This window comes from Recurvomyces mirabilis, assembly GCF_035927965.1.
Source record: "Recurvomyces mirabilis strain CCFEE 5264 chromosome Unknown scaffold_6, whole genome shotgun sequence".
Lineage (NCBI taxonomy): Eukaryota > Fungi > Ascomycota > Dothideomycetes > Mycosphaerellales > Teratosphaeriaceae > Recurvomyces > Recurvomyces mirabilis.
Window position 1 is genome coordinate 712 of NW_027041940.1, and position 19,745 is coordinate 20,456.

At 54.5% G+C, this 19,745-nt stretch overlaps 7 protein-coding genes across 7 annotated transcripts; 2 read left to right on the forward strand and 5 right to left on the reverse strand.

Moving 5' to 3' along the window:
- Positions 1 to 292: 292 nt before the first annotated feature.
- Positions 293 to 1,521, reverse strand: LET1 (26S protease regulatory subunit 8; the record flags this gene model as incomplete). The annotated part of the gene is made up of 2 exons (XM_064835469.1): positions 293 to 1,227; positions 1,287 to 1,521. 2 exons carry the CDS (start codon positions 1,519 to 1,521, stop codon positions 293 to 295), a joined length of 1,170 nt encoding a protein of 389 aa, XP_064696519.1.
- An 831-nt stretch (positions 1,522 to 2,352) lies between these two features.
- Positions 2,353 to 6,149, forward strand: LTS14_002764 (uncharacterized protein; the record flags this gene model as incomplete). Its single annotated transcript, XM_064835470.1, has 3 exons — positions 2,353 to 2,563; positions 2,617 to 5,942; positions 6,051 to 6,149. The coding sequence occupies 3 exons, from the start codon at positions 2,353 to 2,355 to the stop codon at positions 6,147 to 6,149; spliced, it is 3,636 nt and encodes a 1,211-aa protein (XP_064696520.1).
- Positions 6,150 to 6,468: 319 nt separating this feature from the next.
- Positions 6,469 to 8,712, reverse strand: LTS14_002765 (uncharacterized protein; the record flags this gene model as incomplete). Its single annotated transcript, XM_064835471.1, has 2 exons — positions 6,469 to 6,801; positions 6,850 to 8,712. The coding sequence occupies 2 exons, from the start codon at positions 8,710 to 8,712 to the stop codon at positions 6,469 to 6,471; spliced, it is 2,196 nt and encodes a 731-aa protein (XP_064696521.1).
- Positions 8,713 to 9,529: 817 nt separating this feature from the next.
- On the reverse strand, positions 9,530 to 9,913 carry RPB10 (DNA-directed RNA polymerase II subunit L; the record flags this gene model as incomplete). Its single annotated transcript, XM_064835472.1, has 3 exons — positions 9,530 to 9,662; positions 9,745 to 9,821; positions 9,878 to 9,913. 3 exons carry the CDS (start codon positions 9,911 to 9,913, stop codon positions 9,530 to 9,532), a joined length of 246 nt encoding a protein of 81 aa, XP_064696522.1.
- A 215-nt stretch (positions 9,914 to 10,128) lies between these two features.
- NAN1 (NET1-associated nuclear protein 1) lies at positions 10,129 to 13,521 on the forward strand (the record flags this gene model as incomplete). The annotated part of the gene is made up of 1 exon (XM_064835473.1): positions 10,129 to 13,521. One exon carries the CDS (start codon positions 10,129 to 10,131, stop codon positions 13,519 to 13,521), a length of 3,393 nt encoding a protein of 1,130 aa, XP_064696523.1.
- Positions 13,522 to 14,048: 527 nt separating this feature from the next.
- On the reverse strand, positions 14,049 to 14,605 carry TSR2 (rRNA accumulation- protein; the record flags this gene model as incomplete). Its single annotated transcript, XM_064835474.1, has 2 exons — positions 14,049 to 14,572; positions 14,596 to 14,605. 2 exons carry the CDS (start codon positions 14,603 to 14,605, stop codon positions 14,049 to 14,051), a joined length of 534 nt encoding a protein of 177 aa, XP_064696524.1.
- A 1,262-nt stretch (positions 14,606 to 15,867) lies between these two features.
- LTS14_002769 (uncharacterized protein) lies at positions 15,868 to 18,741 on the reverse strand (the record flags this gene model as incomplete). The annotated part of the gene is made up of 3 exons (XM_064835475.1): positions 15,868 to 16,927; positions 16,983 to 18,528; positions 18,582 to 18,741. 3 exons carry the CDS (start codon positions 18,739 to 18,741, stop codon positions 15,868 to 15,870), a joined length of 2,766 nt encoding a protein of 921 aa, XP_064696525.1.
- Between the last annotated feature and the right edge of the window lie 1,004 nt (positions 18,742 to 19,745).

Consider the following 19,745-nt stretch of genomic DNA (forward strand, 5'->3'; position numbering starts at 1 on the left):
GTAAAAAAAATGATTTGGGGAGGTGATGAGCTATGCCGTTCCGTTGGTCTTGGCATTCATCAGGATGCATATGGTACAAAAAGTGTCTACCCTACCACACAAGCAGCAAGGCGTCGGCAAAGTGTGTTCGCCGTCGGTAGATTTGCACCATGTCCTGCGGGAAACCCACTGTGCCCCAGCAAGCCCGACCTCAGTACGTGCCCTCTGGTCTGCATGCGTGATTTTATCTCCAAGAAGGGACGACCGGTGCATAAGAACACTCATGGCATTGGCGGCGCTCCAGGGTGCTTCTCTACTTCCACAACTTACTCAAACTCATCTCCTTATCATCATGCCTCTGCAACACCTTCGCAGTCGCCAACTCAAAATCCTCCTGCGTAACATGCACCCTCCTCTCTCTAAGCGCATACATCCCCGCCTCCGTACAAACCCCCTTCAACTCCGCCCCGGAACACCCTGTCATCCTCTCCGCAATCTTCACCAAATTAATCCCCCGTGTCAAATTCATACTCCGGGAATGAATCCTTAGAATATCCGCTCGAGCCTCGGTAGTAGGAGGCGGGAACTCAATCTTCCTATCGATTCGTCCAGGTCGTAGCAAAGCCGGGTCCAGAATATCGAGGCGGTTGGTCGCCATGATGACCTTGATATTCTTCGTGGGTTCGAAGCCGTCGAGTTGGTTCAGGAGTTCGAGCATGGTGCGCTGGACTTCCGAATCGCCTCCGCTGCTGCCTTCGACGCGCGAGGAGCCGATGGAGTCGATTTCGTCCATGAAGATTATGGAAGGGGCGTGTTCGCGGGCCATGACGAAGAGTTCGCGGACCATCCGACTACCCTCCCCGATATACTTCTGCACCAACTCACTCCCGGAGACGCGGATGAATTTGCAGTCGGTGTGGTGGGCTACTGCGCGAGCTAGGAGCGTTTTTCCTGTGCCGGGGGGGCCGTAGAGTAGGACGCCTTTCGGTTGTGCTATCCCCAGCGATTCGAAGAGTTCGGGGTGTTTGAGCCCTAGCTCGATGACTTCTTTGATCTGCTTGATCTGTTCGTCTAGACCGCCGATCATGTCGTAGGTGCTGTCGGGAACCTTTTCCACCATCATGAGGGAGACGAGGGGGTCGACAGAGGAGGGGAGGAGGGAGGAGAGTTTGTAGCTGTCGGATAGGAGGGTGACGCGTTTGCCGGCGGTTAGTTTGGCGACGTCGATGCTTTCGGCTATGTCGACGACTGTGGGAAGCAGTGTAAGTGGGTGGGGAAAATGGTGTAGGAGAGGTGTTCAGACTTACCATATTTGCCTTCCGGGTGGACTTTGACCAGGACCTTTTTGGTACCCATCACCTTGACCACCTCACCCACATAGCTCCCAGGTTGCTGCAGTAGGCCCAGCTCCTCTCGCAGTAGTCGCACTCGGCTGTTGTATTCGTTTCGCTGTGCTTCGAGACGTCGCAATACCGCCTGCCCTTGTAGGATTTCCATCTTCATCGACTCGATCTTGTTGTTGAAGAAGGTGTCGAGCGCCATGGTGACGGTGGATGGCTTGCCGCCGGGTTGTGGGCTGGTGACTGAATGTTCCTGGGTATATGTCAAGGCTGATGACAGGAGATGTTCTCGTCTTCGATGGCAGATGGCAATTATTAGGGCAGTGATGCGGTGTTGTCGGATTTGTTTGATGAAGGCAGCACTCGATGGCGTTTCCACGACTGGCTGCTCCAGGCACGTCGAAGCTCGGGAGTCTGCCGCAGTGAGGATCTACCCGCTGAGCCGCATAATACCAAGATCAAGCTCCAGACACTCCCCGAGGCGGAAAGTTGAAATCTTGGTCCATGCTTCACGAACAACGATACAATACAGACATGAAGCCGTCCGCTGTCACGATTGATTGTGCTGATTGTGGGTAGGCAACCACAGACAATACTGTACGAGTCTGATTATTATTACGAAGCTTGCCTGCCCGCCGTGAGCCAAAGGTGCAGCTGTTCAATCGCCTGTCAAAGTAGCGTTTCATCCTTTCCCCATCGGGTATGGTCATTCTGTCGCTTGACGCAGCGTCGTGGTCGAAGCTTTACGCAAGCACTTGTATCACTAGTAGTATCTCTGCGACACTTCATCAGCTGTGACCCGTCCGCTACAACGGCTAATCATTGCCTCATTACCTCTTGAGCTGCTTCTCAAGCATCGATAGTGTCGATAGATCCGCCTTCGCCGGCAGCAACACATCTCCACCCAAACACATGATCTAGCTCCAGCACGTGCAGCACCAACAGCTGCGACATCCAAACTCAGTTCCACGTCCATCGGCGACACGCCAAGACGGGGGACTCAATGGTGCCCGAGCCAAGGATACCGCCTGTCATGGCCGAAGAAGAAGAAGATGAGTCGCAAGCAGAGCAACGTAGCAATGCGACTGGGACTGCCACACAGGACCACGCCGCACCAGACATGCCCGAGACTAGACGGACAAGCACCAGCTCGATGGGCAGGGAGACGCCTAGTATGCAGGCCAGTCAAGCGAGTGGCTTCAGCGAGAGTGTGAGGCGGCAGAGGCCACGGCCGCTGGACTATGGTAGGTCTGCAGGTGTATATTATAGAAGGGAGGACTGGGCTGATGTACCACAGGCTCAACCTCAGGCTCGAATCGTCTACAACAGACCGTATCACCACAACCCACGACGCCGAAACGACCGGGTGCCAAGCGTCAACCTTCTCATGCAGCACCACATCGCGGCGACATGTTCTCGGTGGACGACGATCCGAATGAGCTGGAGAACGATCTGCAGCGACACCGGACACGAACCAAGCGAGACGAGCAGCGGGAGAGGCAGGAAAGGCAACAGCAGTCGATGCGGAGACAGCAGAGCACGCTACGGCGAAGACCTACCGCTCCACAACCGGCTCCTCAGCTGACTACAGTGGACAGCGAAGACCGGGAGGAGGATGTGAGAGTATCAGGCAATGATGCTGCACATTCCCAAGCAGACGGCAATGGCGACCCCAGCTCCGAAGAAACTCTTCAAGGCGAGGAGGAAGAGGAAGAGCCACCTACTCCAGAAGATGACGAAGACGAGAACGAAGACGATGACGACGCCGATCTCAGCGACGCCGAAAGCTTCACATTGAAAGACAGACAAGAAGCAATCAACGAGACCCATCCATTCGGTATCAGGATCTGGAAACCTGCGCTGTACAAAAAGTCGCGTTCCGTTCAAAGAAACGCTGAAGGCGACATTCACTCAGCGCCAGGTGGCAATGTCAGTAGATGGCTAGGCCTGTTCAACTTCCTCTGGACCATAGTTTTCGGCTGGTGGCTCTCACTACTAGCTGGCGTGGGTGGCGTGATAAACCTCGCCTTATACCTCTGCCTCGGCTTCGAAAGCTGTCACGACTACGGCCGCGTGCTTATAAATCTAGCCCACTACCTCTTCTACCCGTTCGGTAAATTCGTCAAGCTCGAGTACGATGAAGCCTATCTCGACGAGGACGAAGGCGAAGGCCGCAGTATCAGCGAGTACGAGCGCTGGCAGACCGGCGACCTGGAAGAAGGCCGTCTCTTCTTCGGCCCCACAAGCACCCGCTCCATCATCGGCCAATCGCGCGAAGAAGTCGAAGACCTCGATCCCCCCGCCGACGAAACCGACGCTCTACTAGGCCGCCCCGCGCGCCAAAGCTCAGTCACCGAACGCGCGCAAGCAAAGACCAAAAAACGCCTCTTCGGCCGCGGGGAATGGAATCTCGGCCGCGTCATCTTCTTCCTCTCCTTCTACTTCCTCCTAACCCCCTTCTTATTCCTCGTCTCCGGCATCTGTTGGTTCCTGGTCTTCACCATCCCGATGGGGAAAGTGACACTGCTCATCTTCTACCATTTACGCCGGCATCCGTTGGCGTTGAGTTTCCATACCGATAGCCATTATGGACGGGGTCCGAATATGCCGCGCGGTGACTCTGGGTCCTCGATCTTGCTTTGTACGTATAGGGCTGTGGGGCTGAAGTATTGGAAGTATACGATTGATGGGACGAATATCTTCCTTATCAACTTGCTTGGGTTGGTTTTCTTCGCCATCTTCGATTACTTCCTTCTTTACGAGGCGCTGGGCATTAGGACGTGGCTTACTTCGCCTGGACTGGTGTTTGTGCTGGCGCTGGCGAGTATTATTCCTCTGGCTTACTTTATCGGGCAAGCCGTTGCTTCGATCTCGGCGCAGAGTAGTATGGGTGTTGGCGCTACTATCAATGCTTTCTTCTCGACTGTCGTGGAGGTGTTTTTGTACTGCGTTGCGCTGAAGCAGGGGAAAGCGAAGCTCGTGGAGGGCAGCATTATTGGGTCGATCTTCGCTGGTATCTTGTTTCTGCCTGGACTGTCGATGTGCTTCGGCGCGTTGAAGAGGAAGACGCAGCGGTTTAATGTCCGATCGGCTGGTGTCACGAGCACGATGTTGCTGTTTGCCGTCATTGGTGCTTTTGGACCCACGCTGTTCTACCAGATCTATGGCTCGCATGAGTTGAACTGCCATCAGTGCTTGAAGACCTCACCCGGGGAAGACCCAGAGGACCGCGACTGTCGACGATGCTTCTTTGCGCAGGTCCCCGCCATACACGATCGGTTCTTCATCGAGGCTGTCAGGCCATATATCTACTTCGCTGCTGTCTGTCTCTTCTTTTCATACGTGGTTGGACTTCTGTTCACGCTTCGCACGCACGCGGCGGTCATCTGGAACAACGAGCCGGATGAGAAGAAAGATGCTAAGATGGATGAGGCGATGAAGAAGTATGAGGAGCGGCATGGCGTGACGGCAGGCGCGATGGCGAGTCTTTCCGCTCAAATGCCGGATGGCATGAATAGGCCTGGTATGGCTCGTGGAGAGACTACCGGTACGATGGGAAGCGTGGTGACGGTCACGAGGGAGAACATCCGTGACAGTCAGATGTATAAGCGGATCCTCAATCAGAGTCTGCGACAAGCTGCTCTGGCGCCAGGTCAGAGTCAGAGCCAGAGTCTCAAGAAGAAGCCTGATGGCGATTCTGCGGATCTAGACGCTTCACCCATTGGCAAGGACCAACAACAGCAGCAGACGCCGCACATGGTCCCACCGAAGAGTTCCGGCGGCGACGCAGAGAGCGTCAAGAGTATTCGAATCCACGGTCTGAGCTCGGAAGACAATCGCGCGCTCGTGCAGCAGATGGCTGAGGTCGCAGCCACAGCCGCCACGGTCGCAGCGCGGGATGCGACGAGAGCGCCGAGGAAAGCAATGATCATGTCCTCCACTGGCATCGGACCCCCAAAGGGCCACGGCCACCACCACCACCATAATTCCACCGAAAGCACCCCCGCACTTCCAGCCGAAGACGGCACGGCCCGTCTCCCCCCTGTCCCCGAAACCACGCCCGACAAACCCGCCGAAGCAGCCGGAGGCCACGACGCCCCCAACTGGTCCCGCACAAAATCCGCCATCATCCTCCTCACCGCCACCCTAGCCTACGCCATCATCGCGGAAATCCTCGTAGACACCGTCGACGCCGTGCTATCCAACATCACCATCGACGAGAAATTCCTCGGCATCACGCTCTTCGCCCTCGTGCCCAACACGACCGAATTCCTGAACGCTATTTCCTTCGCCATGAACGGGAATGTAGCTTTATCCATGGAAATCGGTTCCAGTTACGCATTACAAGTCATGTTGTTGCAGATCCCGTGTCTGGTCCTTTTCAGCGCGGTTTATGCGAGGTTCTTCTCTCCGTTTCCCGAGGGGGCGGAGGAGGCGTGGGTCGGGGATCATACTTTCTCGATGATTTTCCCGCAGTGGGATATGGTTACTGTGATTTTGGGAGTGTTTTTGATGGGGTGGGTGGTCGGGGAGGGGAAGAGTAATTATTTCAAGGGGTCGACGTTGATTCTGACGTATTTGGTTGTTGCCGTTGGATTTTGGTTTAGTGGGTTTGTTGATACGGTGAGTTCTTTCCCCTTTTTCCTCTTCTCCTTGGACGGTTTTGACCGCGAAGGTTCGGTGGTTGGTTGAGTTGGGTGTGGAGCTGATTTGTTTTGCTTTGCTTTGTAGGATACTGTGGGACCGGATCGATTCGAGCTCGCTGGGTTGGGGTTGTATTCGGAGACGTTCAAGACGGTTGGGAGGGGGAGTAGTGGGAGGGCTTATTGAGATGAGATGCAAGCTTTTTGGGGCATTATTCGCCTCGTGAGTTGTGAGAGAGTGTGCTGGAAATACCCTCTTATGGTGTGATACTGCATCTGAGAACTTTTTGTGCGGTGTTCTTGGAGCGTTGAAGCATGGCGTCTCTGGTTCTATGGGACTGTTTTGGGCAAGGTCACGGAGACTTTGAGTAATCAAGCTGAACGGGATCGTATGCAGTAGCAGATGAGAGCTGCACTCCTTCTATTCCGCAGCGGCATTAGGGAAAAGGTGACTATCCAAGAACGTTCGTAATGCTAGGTCTCACTACCAACCCCCTTTGTGATGGTTATCCTTCCGAGGCGACATCATCCAGCAACCTCAGCGTAATCGTGCCGTCTTCTGCGCGGAGGTATTTCGCTTTCTTCCAACAACCACTGGCGGACTTCGCACAGACCGAGCCAACACCGTGAACGTCTGCTGCATCTCGCACCTCCCTCCTCTCCGCCTCACCAGTACTCTCCACCCGGGAACCCCGAACCCCCTCCTCCTCCTCCTCCTTCTCCTCCTCCTCCTCAGCATTCATCCACCCTCTAGCTTGTGCGCGAAATTCATCAGGCGGCGACGCATCCTCGATCCTCTCCAAGGTACCCGCAGCCCCCACGGGTCCAGCCCAGCGGTTCTATCGCTGTTTATTTTGATGGTGTGGGTACGGGAGGGGTATTTCTACGCTCGTCGCGCTGAAGCTACCAGTGCTTCCGCAGCAGAAATCGTTCGAGCTTTCTTCTGTCCATGTCGAGGCGGGCGTGAGACCGATCGTCGGACCGGGACCGGGACTAGCGCTTGTTAGGTTGTTGGCAGAATCGGCAACACTGCGGCCGCGACCACGTCCTATCTCATGACTCAAGCCAGACCCTCCTACTAGGCCGGTAGAGCGTCGAGCCGGCCGTTTCTGGTATTTTTGTTTCGCAAGCAGGAAGGAATCGCGATGGCTGCTGAAGTTTTCTTGTTCCGGGGCTGAGAGGTTGGAGAGGGGGTGCGGGAGGTAGGGGGAATCTGGGCGGGTGGGCAGGTGGAGACGGAGGTTGAAGTCGTGTGTTGTTCTTGTGGTGGTGGTGGTGGTGGTGGGCATGGAGTATGATCTCTGTCGGTCGGGGAAGAAGGCTGAGGTGGAGAGGGCGAGGGGATCTGGGTCTTGATCTTGTTCGTGGGTCTCGGCTGGATCGTCATCATCCCCTTCGTCCTCATCACCGTCGTCCTCGTCGTTGTCTTCGACGTCCTGTTCATCGACTCCCGCATTAACAAGACCAGCAAAGTCTTTCTCAATGGCGGGTGAATGCGGCACGGAATGTCCAGCAGAAGAAGGACCACTGCGCAAAGTATTCGGCGGCCCTGGTGGATCGTCCTCTCGTTCTCCAACCGCCTCTTCTTCCTCTCCTTCCTTCTGCTGCTCAGCAACCCAACTCCACGCCGCCAACCTCGTCTTCGCAGGCAAAGCACCAAAGACACCGGAAGTATTGCGGGAAGGCGGATTGGACATCTGCTGGACAATGTCTTCAAGGTCTCGCGGGTTGAGATAGCTGGGAGTTTCGACATAGTCGAAAATCTCGGGCAGAGCGGCATCGGCATCGTCTGTGCCTGGGTTTTCCTCCCATGCGAGGGAGAAGGTGCCGTTTTCGGATTTGACGGTCTGTTCTGTTCTGATGGGTTCCGGGCGGGAGGTCGCGATGGCGAAGGGTATTTGTGTGTCTTGTCCTAGGATGCCGTACGGGCCGAGACCGATGGCGTGAATGCTGTGAGCAGTCGTTACCGCTGTGCCAGCTGGTGGTGATTTGGTGGGGCGCAGGAGGTCGGACCATGATGTGTGGCGTTGAGGGTGGGAACGAGGATTGTAGTGTCGACCTATGCTTTGGCTTGCTGTGGAAGTGTGAGAAGGTAGTTCGGGATCCGACGATCGACGGCTTTGTAGTTGGTGGTGGCGACTTGCAGTCGTTCGCTGATCGTCGAAGGCAGTGGGATATGCGATCGCCGGCAGAACGAGGTCGAAGTCCTTCTCTTCTACATCGTCGTTGCGATCGCTATATCCTGCCGGTTCAACGACATGTGCTGTAAGCTCATCTTCCAAGTCCTGGTCGAGTGGTCTGGAGCCTCCGGTAGCGACAAACCGTTCCAGATCCTCGATGAGTTGGTTCGGCGTGCGTGGCTGGCTTGCAGTGCGATACGGCTCATCTTCGTCACTCTCCTCCTTAGATGAAGCGGTATCACCAGTAGCTTCATACCGTTCTCCCTGGTCCTGGTCATTAGGAAGCGTAGTATCGACATCATCGTTCTCTTGATCGTCGTGATTCAGATCCGATAGATCAAACACAAAGCCGTCCTTCCGCTCGTTCGCAGCACGATAGAATCGCTGATAGTGCTCCGCAACCCTACGATCCAACTCATTAGCCTCCTCAAGATCAGCCTGTCGATCATTCCATTCGCTTTCCTTCGCTTCAGCCTCCCGCAGCTGATTTTCCGCATCATCGATCTCATCCTCCAGCGTATCATGTGAACCCCATAATCCAGCCTCCAGTTCCCCGGGCTCGACATCCATTCCAAACTATGGTGGAGGCGCTGCTAGAAGTTGTAGCTGAAGTCCAGGTGTCGCATGTGTCCGTCTCAGGCCTATATCGTCGGTAGTAAAGACGCTGTCGTCGAAGTGGGCACGTTTTCTCCCACTGGTGCCAGGTGGACTGGAGGGTGCTGATTGCACGAGAGCACTTTTGAGTGGTTTGGCTGGTGCAGAGGAAGATCTTGTATGTGTTGTCGTGTCCGAGTTTCGGGTGGATAGGTAAGTATAGCGATTGTGATCTGCTGAAGGTGTACTGGCTGTAGACATTGTGAGAGTAGGTAAGGGGGTGTTATGGATATGTTTTGGAGGCGCGTACGCCGCACGAAGGAATAGATGGAGCGTGGTGGATTGAAGGTGATGCTGCGGTAGAGATGAAGGAGGAGAAGGAGAAGGAGAAGTAGTCGCCAAGGAAAGCGTGGTCGCCCTCGATATACAGGATCACAGTAGGAAGGTGGTCCTGGTATGCTGTGAGCCGAAGCCCAAGGCTGATTGAGGCAAGCACGATTGGCCCTCGGTCATCGTCCTGCTTGAAGGGACAACCGAGATCAATGCTTCCTCTTCGACAACGCTGCATCATTGCATGTCCGTGGCGAGTTCTACAAGCACAATCCTTTAATGCAGGTTCCTCTGAAAACCAAGTCATACTCATTTCGTGACCCCATGAACTCCTCGCTAATATCATGGTATCGTCTCGCAGTCACTCCCTGCGTCTTTTGCTCTCATCGCACCCGTCGTCTCCACCACCTCGCCTAAAATCTTCACAACAAATCTCCGTCCACCCCTCCCAGCTATCTCAGCACTACCTGTTCGCAACCTTGATGATGTCCCTCTCAGCCGGGTTGTATCGTAACAGCTTCTCGATCAGGTCGACGTGCGTCAGGACCATACGACGGCAACAGTAGCGGTTCAAGCCTAGTGTGTCCATTGCGTCGCTGTGTACAACTCGTGGTTAGTTTGGGCTTTCTTGTCGCACAGCTCACTCGTTGCTGTTATCACTGGTGGAAGAGAACTCACCCATCTGACATGACCTCGCCGTCGTCCTGTGGTGTACTGATGAGTTGGACATATCGCTCATAGAGGTCGGCAATGACCTGGACAATGTTAGCTTGTGAGAGGGTGGATCGTGCGATGCTGCGGGAAGACTGACTTTGCCGCAGGAGAAGCAACGGATCGGGATGATCATCTTGGAGGTCTTTAGATCTTGTCTTCAAGGGCAACGAGCGAGTGTTGGTGACAGCGAATAATGCTTGATTGGTCGCGAACAGAGTTGGTGATTGAAAAGTGCCGCGGGTGAAAGCGGCCGCAGAATCCGCCTCGGCTCGAAAAAAGTCGCTGCATCTCGAAACAATTCACGATCTGATCGTATCGACACTTCAAACCCACTCTTTGATCTCCGACATGTCGCGAACGAATGATACTACAGGGGAGGCTGCTAGCAACAAAAAGCGAAAGGCAGACATCACAGACTCGCCCACAGTGACAGCACCAAGCTCGAAGAAAGCTCGCCGCGAGCCTGCATCGCCTGTTGTGAATGCCAGTGGCGTTTCAGTACTTGGCAAGACAACCAGACGGACATCAGTGACGCTGCCGATAACAGCAGTAGCGCAGGAGACTGGTCAAGACCTTGGCAAGGCAGACAAGAAGGCAGAAAAGAAGAAGAGACGGAAGGCCCAGCAGTCCGAGCAGAAGCCTGGCGACGATGCCTCGAACGACTCTCTTGACGGCCCTGCGGATGACTCTCGGGCACTAGCTGTACGACCAGACAACGACAACGACGACGACGACGACGACGACCATGAAGCCAAAGAACAGAAACGACAGCGTCGCACAGAGAAGAAAGCTCGTCGTGCTCTGCAAAAAGCAGATAATGCCGAAGCTCTAGGCACTGCAGACCTTGACAAGCAGCTACAGACATTGGATACGGATGCTCTTGCCTCCCGTGTGGATGCTGAGGTGCAAGTATTAGGACTCCCAGTAAGGAATTGGAGACTTTCGTCTGCGACGGGAGGGAGATATATTTCACAAGATCCTGTGTTTGCACGAGACTCGGTTACTGGAGCAGATTTCTTGATCTTGGCGACTTCGCGAGAAGTGCAGATTCTTGATCTAGAGACGTCGTTGGTCGTAAGGAGATGTGGTATTCGTGATGGACTCAAGATAAAGAACTTTGTGTTGGTGGGGACCAATATTATCCGGATTGTATGTGTAGAGGGAGAGACCTTTGAATGGGACTGGACCTCTGACTCGGCGAGCCTCAAGTCGGTCGCAATCGCGGGAAAAGGACAGACGAAAGCGATCGCTTGTTCAAGCGACGGCGAACTATGGTACCTCCAACATGCCGGCAAAAGCGACTTGATTGGCAACGCAAAGCCACAGCACATGACTGAGCGACGACTCGCCTCTCTTCTCGTGCTTGGTCAAGACAGCGCGGAGTTCATCGTGGCGCACGGAGCTACGACGGTGGTCGTTGGAATGTGCAAGGATGTCTCGAAGGAGAAGCGCGAATACATCTGGCTTGAATTACCCTTCCAGTCAACCATAACCTGCCTCGATGCACGGCTCTCTTACGATGACACGCTAGCAACAACACCGAAAGCTTCTGCTAGCAAACGTCGACCAGCACCACATCTCAGTCTAGCCATCGGTCAACCCGAAGGACAAATCCACCTCTACACCGACATGTCATCCCTCTTCGCTCTCAAATCCTCCTCTACCCCCATATCCTCCCCTGATTCACTCCCGGCTCCGCGCGTACTACACTGGCATCGCACTTCACCCTCCACCATCAAGTTCTCGCCCGATGGCAACTACCTCGTCTCCGGCGGCGCCGAGACGGTCTTAGTACTCTGGCAATTGGCGACTGGCAAGCAACAGTTCTTGCCACATCTGGGTGCTGAGGTGCAACAGCTCGGGATCAGCAAGGCGGGGGATAGGTATGCAGTCTTGTTGGGCGACAATAGTGTCATCGTTCTCAGCTCGGGTGAGCTGAAGGCCGTGGCGCAGATTGGAGGATTGCAAGTTACTGGTGCTATGTCTCCTGAATGGTCTAGGAAGGACAAGGTGGTGGAGGCGAGCGTAGAGAGGAAGTCTGTGGCAGCTATCATGCACCCTCTACACTCAACGCAGGTCTTGCTCTCGGTCCCTTCGACACAACCGAAAGCAGCGACAGAAGCCGCGCTCGCGAGACCATGGATCCAGACTTTCGACTTCCGCTCTGATCGGCATATCGGCCGCCAGGCCCTAGCGAGGACGAGTATCACGGACTTCAACCGCGGTCCCGAGGGCGAAGGGATCGTGGACCCGGATCTGGAGCTCTTGGCTGTTTGTACCTCGGATGTAGCCAACCAGGGCAAGGAGGCGTGGTTGGCTAGTGTCGATTCGTGGATGCCGAGCGAGAGGGATGTGGAGAGGTATGCTACTGAGATTGACGGAGCGAGGGAGGAGACGGGATCGGTTCATGCGCAGCGCTTGGCGAGGAGAGAGGTGTCGCTTAAGTTCTGGAGGTGGGATGAGAAGGTGCAGGTTGGTGGGGCGTGGGGGTTGAATACTAAGGTTTCTGGACCCCATGTACGGACTTCTGGGGATGCTGGTGAGGCTCTGCTGGGAGACGGGAAGGTGCTGGCTTTGCTCTCCACACCCTCTGCTTCACGAGGCGCGGGTTTCGTGACGGTCGGCGGGGACGGCGTGGTCAAATTCTGGAGGACGAAATCGAGGAAAGAGGGGGGTGTGAAATGGGTTTGCGGTCGAAGTGTCCGGCTACCAGGGATTGGCGCACAAAAGGATCGCATGGACTCGCCGTTGGCAGATGAAGAGGGTACCACTGATATCGTGGTGCATGACGAGGTCAAGAGGCCTGCCGGGACGCCGCTTCGGGCTCCGAAGGCTAATATGGCTTACTCGCAGGACTCTTCACTTCTTGTGGTCGCTTGGCATGCTCCCTCCAGACACCAGGGTATACTTCTTCACTTCATCGATGCCCAGACGGCAGCAATTCGAAGCACGAAGCCTGCCGTTCATCTTCTCGGCAGCATAGCAACTGTAGCTGATGATGGAGGAGAACATGAAATCGAGCACCTCGGTCTCCTGGATCGCCACCTCATTCTTGTCTCCGATTCTACAGCCGTAGTCTGGGATTTAGTAAGCGATGAGCTCGTACGACGTTACAGAATACCGGTGCGATCCGCCAGCAGCAAGGGCAAGGTCGCTGAGACTACAGCCACACTCCTTGAAGTTAATGCTACGGACGGCACTTTCGCGGTAGCTGTCGGCGGCGAGGTCTCTGTCTATGCGATCAACGAGAAGAAAGCGGTCTACCAAGGCGGCGGAAACTGGGATGCTGCTATTGTTACGCTGTTGCCTGGTACCGGGGGAAGGGGGTTTGTGGTTGTGTACGAGGATGCGACGACGAGGGATCTGATGGCGCCGCAGAGTTCGAGGACTACAATCAGTCTTGCCACCGGCAACGAGATTACGGTCGTTGACGAGGAGGCCGATGATGCGAATGCCATGGCTATCGACGACATCTCTTCTACGACCACCCTTGCTTTACCCACCACAGACACGCAATCTCTGGATCTCACCTCGACACTCCTCGCTCGCAAAACCGAGGACGAAGATACTGCCATGGCTAGTCTCGAACACGATCGTCCGGTCGTGCGGCCGGAACAGTTGGCTGCTATTTTCGACACGGAACATAGTCATGCTATGATGCCTGTGAAGGAGATGTTTGAGCGGGTGCTGGGGTTGTTTGTTGGGGGGCGGGTGGCTGTGGTGGGTGAGGTGGGGGCATAGAATAGAGAATTGTAGGGATGATGTGTTGCTACATTTCTGTACAGAAATCATTGCTTTGTGCATAATGCGTGGATCTCTATGATAACGACGCCCACTGTACGTTTGACAGAAATCTTTACTTCGTCTCTTCTATGCCGAGATCCTCGTCAGGATACTGGCAATTTTCCGCCGAGCAGTCCGCTAGCAGTCCGCTGCCTACCAGTCTAAGGTGTATCTTCCATCTTGCCATCAGTCTTGAAGAGCACCGCGCCTTTGCAGACTGAGACAGCATCCATTCCAAGAGGAGGCGGTATGATGGCCTACTTCTTTCCTTCCATGATAGCGCGGAAAGTCATATAGTAGCAGGAACAATGCCGGCAGATCTTCTCAAGTCTTGGCCTGCTCTCGAGCCCACGTCCAGCGATCTTTATCATCGGCGGTGTGGCAGAGTGCAGTGGCTGCTTCTCTCATCTCGATCATGGCTCTACTCGGCCGCCCAGGTCTTCATGATGTCTCATATGCAGTCATCAAAAGCGTGGTAGCCATCCTCATCGCTTCCTCGTCACCTTCGTAAACCCATCATCATCGACCTCCGGCTCCTTCTTCTCCTTCTTCTGCACAACCGCCGGAACCAGATTCGGCACCGCCTCCTCTCCAGCCGTCATATCCACATCCCCATCTCCATCCCCAAACCCATTCCATTCCTCGTCATCATCACCCACCTCCTCCTGCGGCCCATTATCCACCACCTCCACCGTCGTCTTCATGTGCCCCCGATTCCTAAACCGCCTCTCCAACTCCTTGAACGCCGCCAGCCTATCGCTCGTCCCCTCGATCTCACCCGCTAGACATCGCTTCAAGGCCCAGATATCACGTGCAGTAGCTACTTCGCTTTCATCTTCGACGTTGCAATCGAATTCGTCTTGCATGATCTGTAATAGAAACGCCTCGAGATCTTCCTGGTCCGTGTCCGGTCGTGAGGCGAGTAATTCGCTTACAGCACCCGCAAACCAATCTTTCTTGTCTGAGCTAGAGGGTCCTCCCCAGTTGTTTTGGACGGCGACGTGGAGGGCTGGCCAGAGGGAGAGGGCGTACCAGATTCCATTGTCGAAGGATTGTTGGAATTTTTCTGGTGAGGATGGGAGGGCGACTCCGCCGGTCGGGAGGGGGCAAGGGCCTGGTTGCGATTGTGCGAACATGGTCGGACTGTATCTACTGCAGCAGAACGTGTCCAAGTGAGTTATGTGGTAGGGCTAGCAGGCAGCCCAAATAAACGTTGACAATGATCTCACTTTGCGGCTTATCTTATCTATGATAGATCCCGTCTTTGATTGGTTCGCTCGTGGCCGGCGCTAGCTTTGGGGCATAAATATCAGCTGAATGATCAAGCAGTCATGAATGGAATCGATGGCCATTCTTTGGCTATTATGGATTACGGACATCCACCTCAGTAGCTCGTGTTTGCGACTAAGGGGGCAAGAGCAAAGACTGCAGACGTTCGATTTTTTCTCACAGTAGACGACATCTTGACTGGCAGACCAGCAGACATCCGAAAGGCATACTAGGACTGTGCCAGATCATCTGTCAAGGGTACGCGTTTGACACTGTCCTTCGACCGCACACTTGGCGAAAAGATACCACGAACGTATTTGAGATAGGCAAGAATGTAATGCAGTGGCCTCGTCATCCTGCTGGACACGACAATGCCCCGTCTCAACATCGCTCTCCTGTCAGGCTTTCAACGGAGATTATCGTGGCGTTCGAATTCGAAAGCATCCCACGTGCCGGATATCCAGATGGCTATACTTTGACGATCCTCCTCGCCATCTGGAGATATGCTGCCGCAGCCGCATATGTGTATGTCGAAACGCGCGACGGCAAGTATAGATCGTTGTATCAACAAAGGCGTCAGAGTTTTGCTCCTTCAGAGATCGACTTCCCGTTGACACCTTTGGACGCGCATTGACGAGGTTGAGAATAGATCGTCAGGAGTTTTGAGGAGGTGAGATGATCACCGCTTGTGTTCAGGAGGCAGAATTGTCACATATTGGGGGCGGATGGTGGCTGATTGAAAGACTGCCAGGCCGTTCTCACACGGGAAGTCCTGGCAAGGGTGCCATCGTTGACGCAGTGGCGAGTCATTACAGTCGTCCTTGGAAAAGTCACGAAAGTGCGGCGGGCCAGCAGAAGTGAAGGAACAGAGAAGAGAGATTGTGATAATGTATGCCAGTAGTCCAATTATATGTATAAAAACGAGGGCGTGATCATCATGACAAGAAAAATTTGGTATCTATCCCATGTTCCTAATCCCAACCCAACTTCAACACTAGTATGCAAGCGCAATCGCAAGTCCCAAGCAGTCCGCATCTAAAACAACCCAAGAGCAAACGGTAGCAGAGCGTGACATCCAACCTGATTAGCCAAAGGAACAATAGCCGCGAAATCACTGATACTCCATTCCCTCGGTGCAGCAACGGCAAGGTAGATCATGCCACCCATCATGGGGATAATAACAGCGTACATCCACTTGAAATCGCGAACGATTCTGTCGAGACCGATTCTGAAACCCGAGGACTCCAATTCCTTGGCTGTACTAGTCCATTCCATGTTGATGCTGAAAGCGTGGCAAGCGAGAGCTTTGAGCATGTGGAAGGAGATGCCGCCGAAAAAGAGCAAGAACATTGGGGTCCACTTGATCGTTTCCCAGAGACAAAGGAAAAAAGTTTTCTGGCCGAGTCTGTGTCGCAACATGGCGTAGGCTGTAGGTGAGAGGATGTTGAAGACAACAGCCATGCCGACGAAGATCTTCCAGGAGGTAATGTAGAACTGATCCACGTTGTCCGCGAACCAACCGACAATGAGGTAGTTGGCCAGTGTCAGCGGAATGGCAGAGGCGATGGCGTAGTAGGTGAAGATATAGGCGATGATAGTGATCTTGCTCGTAGGCTTGATGTTACTCCTCAAGAAGCGCCAGAAAAGCGGTGTTATAGGTCCACGCATGGGCCAGTAACGGAGCGGATGGAACACAAGCTCGTTGCAACCATAGGCGTATTTCTCCCATCGAGCAAGCTCGTCGTAGACAGTGAGTGAGACACCTTCCTTGAAGCCGCCGTTGTGATACGTAGCCAAGCGAACAACGAATCCTTGCATCTGGAGGCGGAGAGAGACGTCGAAATCCTCAGAGACGTGGGCATCGGACCAGTATTTCGTCATGCCGTCTTCTTCCCAGGAAACGGATTGGATGGCTTTCCAGCGGATGAAGGTGTTGTGGCCGACGAAAGGAGCGCAATCGCCACTGCCCACGGCGAATTGGATGGACGTGTAGATCAGGTTGGTGAAGTAGGTGATTCCGTTCTCGAAGACGTTATTGACGACTTGCAGAATGCCGGAGGCGTGTTGCAGGAGGGCCACTTCGGGAGATTCGTGCCTGCGGATATACTATTAGCGATGCCAGAGTCATGATGGTTCGGCGGTCAACTTACATTTCCAGAGCGCCATACAAAAGGCAGTCTTCAGGCATGCGAGTGTCGGAATCGATGATGAGGATGACTTCGCCCATGCGGACGTTACCAGCAGCCCATGTCTTGCCACCATCGGCTTCGATCTGAGATTCACGAGCCTCATCGTACAGGACCTCTTCTTCTTCGATACTGAGGTCTGCTTGAGTGCAGCCACGCTTCTCACACTCGGCAGCAATTCTGACGAGCCAGTCATCTTCGACACGGCCGGTGAAGTCAAGACAGTAGTTCATGTTGGAAGCCTTCTTGAACTTGCCCTTTCTTAGGAAGAACCTCTCGCCTTCTTCCGTGCAGTGAGGAGGTCGACTGCACCATCCAATGTTGTTCAGCTCGTAGTACGCCTGTCGGGCCTCAGCGAGCTCGGGCTTGACGAGTTGCATACCATCATCGTTGACGTAGATGGAAGCAGTACCGCCGCGCTCCTCGTAGTATCGCACGGCAGCCATGCAGGATTCGATGGTGGGCATGATGACACCTTTGAGACCTTCTTTGTAGACAGGCATTTCGATCGTGACGTGTGGGAGCTCGTAGTCCTTGTAGCGACCAGGCTTGGGGGCTTTGGCGGAGTAGTACATGCTGTTCTCCTGAACAGCAGACAATGGGCCGAAGAGCTGGAAGAGTGAACCAGTAATGACAATCATGAAGAAGAGCGAGAAGCAGGAGAACATCGGGACCGTGGCCAGGAGAGCGAAGCGAAGATAGCTGCCGTCCAGTCTGACTTCGGTAAGGAGCTTGGCTATACAAGCCATTTCGACAATGACGACGAGTACCATGGCAAACCCGATACACAGCGCGTGCACGAGCAGGAAGGGACGCTTAGGTGCCTCCTTTCCATCTCGTTCTGGGTCGTATGCCTTGTCGCCCTCCTCTTCCCGAGCAATGGCGGACTTGATAACGTCGTATTTCTCGTTGTATGCCGGATCGCTGTATGAGCTTGGTGTGAAGCCAGCCATCGGCGTGCCATGCATTGTGTCCGGCGGTGCATGCATCGAGGTTCGTGCGCCGAAGGGGCTTGAGTTGCGTGGGGAAGCACTGGCTTGCGGTGCTGGCTGACCCCATACGAGACCGACGAGCCATGTCTCGATGTCGGTACCTTGGGCAAGGATGGACTCGACTGTGCTGCCCCAGACGAGCACGAACTGTTCTCGTTTGCAGAGACAGATGAAGCCGTCTCTTGGTACGCTGACTCGACCAGATGCCAAGCTCTCCACGGATTCAACGATGGGTAACGTGATGCCAGATCGAGGGTCACCATATTGGGTCTGGTCAGGGGTGACTTGTCGTAGCAGAGTATGAGTGACTTCGGAGGACATGGTGAAGGCAATGGGTACGTCCAGGCGTAGTACGGCCTCCACTACCTGCTCATTGAGCTGGTTTGGGTAGGCAGCATAGCCGCCATCGTCTCGTTGAAGGACAACGCCTCGGTCGACGCCCAGACTTTGGATCTGGTTGCCCATGTCGTCTTCCATAGGCTCAAGCCATTGGTGGTTGTTGACCTGCTTGTATAGGTCTGACTTCCAATTAGTCGACTGTAATGACATGTAGAATTTGACAGGCACTCACACTTGGCCATGACCCCATGACGGCCATTTCGAATGTCCGCCGAGTTCACACTGGAAGCAGAGCTTCTGTTTGTGAACACAGGTCTCGGGTATTGCACACCAGGAGCGAAGTTCTGCTCGAAGGGAGAACCTCCACCTCCATATCCGGAGTTGCCAGCCATAGCGGGGAGCAGGCACTTCGATATGGTGTGAAGCTGTGAGAAGTGAAGTTGAAGAAAAAGCTGTGCGATTCACATCGATCACCCACGCGAGAGGATCGTCGAGATATCAGCCCAGCACGAGAGCTCGCCAACGCTCCCAGACGCCGCTGATCAAGCGGCTGGACGCATGGACAGCGAAGTCAAACGAGGCCATTCCCACCGTACTCCAAAACAACCTGGATAGCATGCTCGGGTGGGACTGTTCTGGAGCCATGGCACGCATGGACTTCCTGATACCGAGACGGTGTGCCAAATTTGTTAGCTGCTGAGTCTTGTGGCGCCGGTTGGCCACCAGGGTCGCCTTCATCCTGGTAGCGATAGGGTACCTAAACGCTTGATGAGCAGGTGCGGCGGCTTGCCAGATGGAGGTGCTCAGTACGAAACAGGCTACTAACGTAGATGAACAGACCACATGTGGCGGTCTGGGCAAGCTGGTCGTTGCCGCTTCGGGTGTCGTTAGGAAGTCTCCCAAATTACGAGCATAAGCTATACAGCAGGATCAGAACCTTAAAGCATGGACTTCAGCCGGGAGGTGTGCACATGGCGCGGAACTCTCCGGGCTTGCTTTCGTACAGTGATGGTAAACACTGTGACTGGAGGGGTGTCACGACGGAGTATAGCAGTGTCTCTCATGAGCGAGACTTTCCAGCAAGCGAACCATAACAATGAGCAGTACCAGAACGAGGTTGTCGCGTGGCATGCACTTGACACTGTCGTCTCTAGCTTGACGGGCCTAGTTGCCGCATCAGCGCATGGCATGCCGAAGATACGACATCGCGGCTTGCTGACGGGACATGTGCTGGACGGCTCGCTTCATCACGATGGCCCGAATAGAGTTGCCATTAATATCGCCTGCGTGAAGTTGAGGTGCTATCGCTGCACGACCTATGCAGCAATCATCGATTGGCACCAGGGGCAATCACGAAAAAGTTCGAGTCCCGATCTAAGGTGCTGCAGGCGCGGTA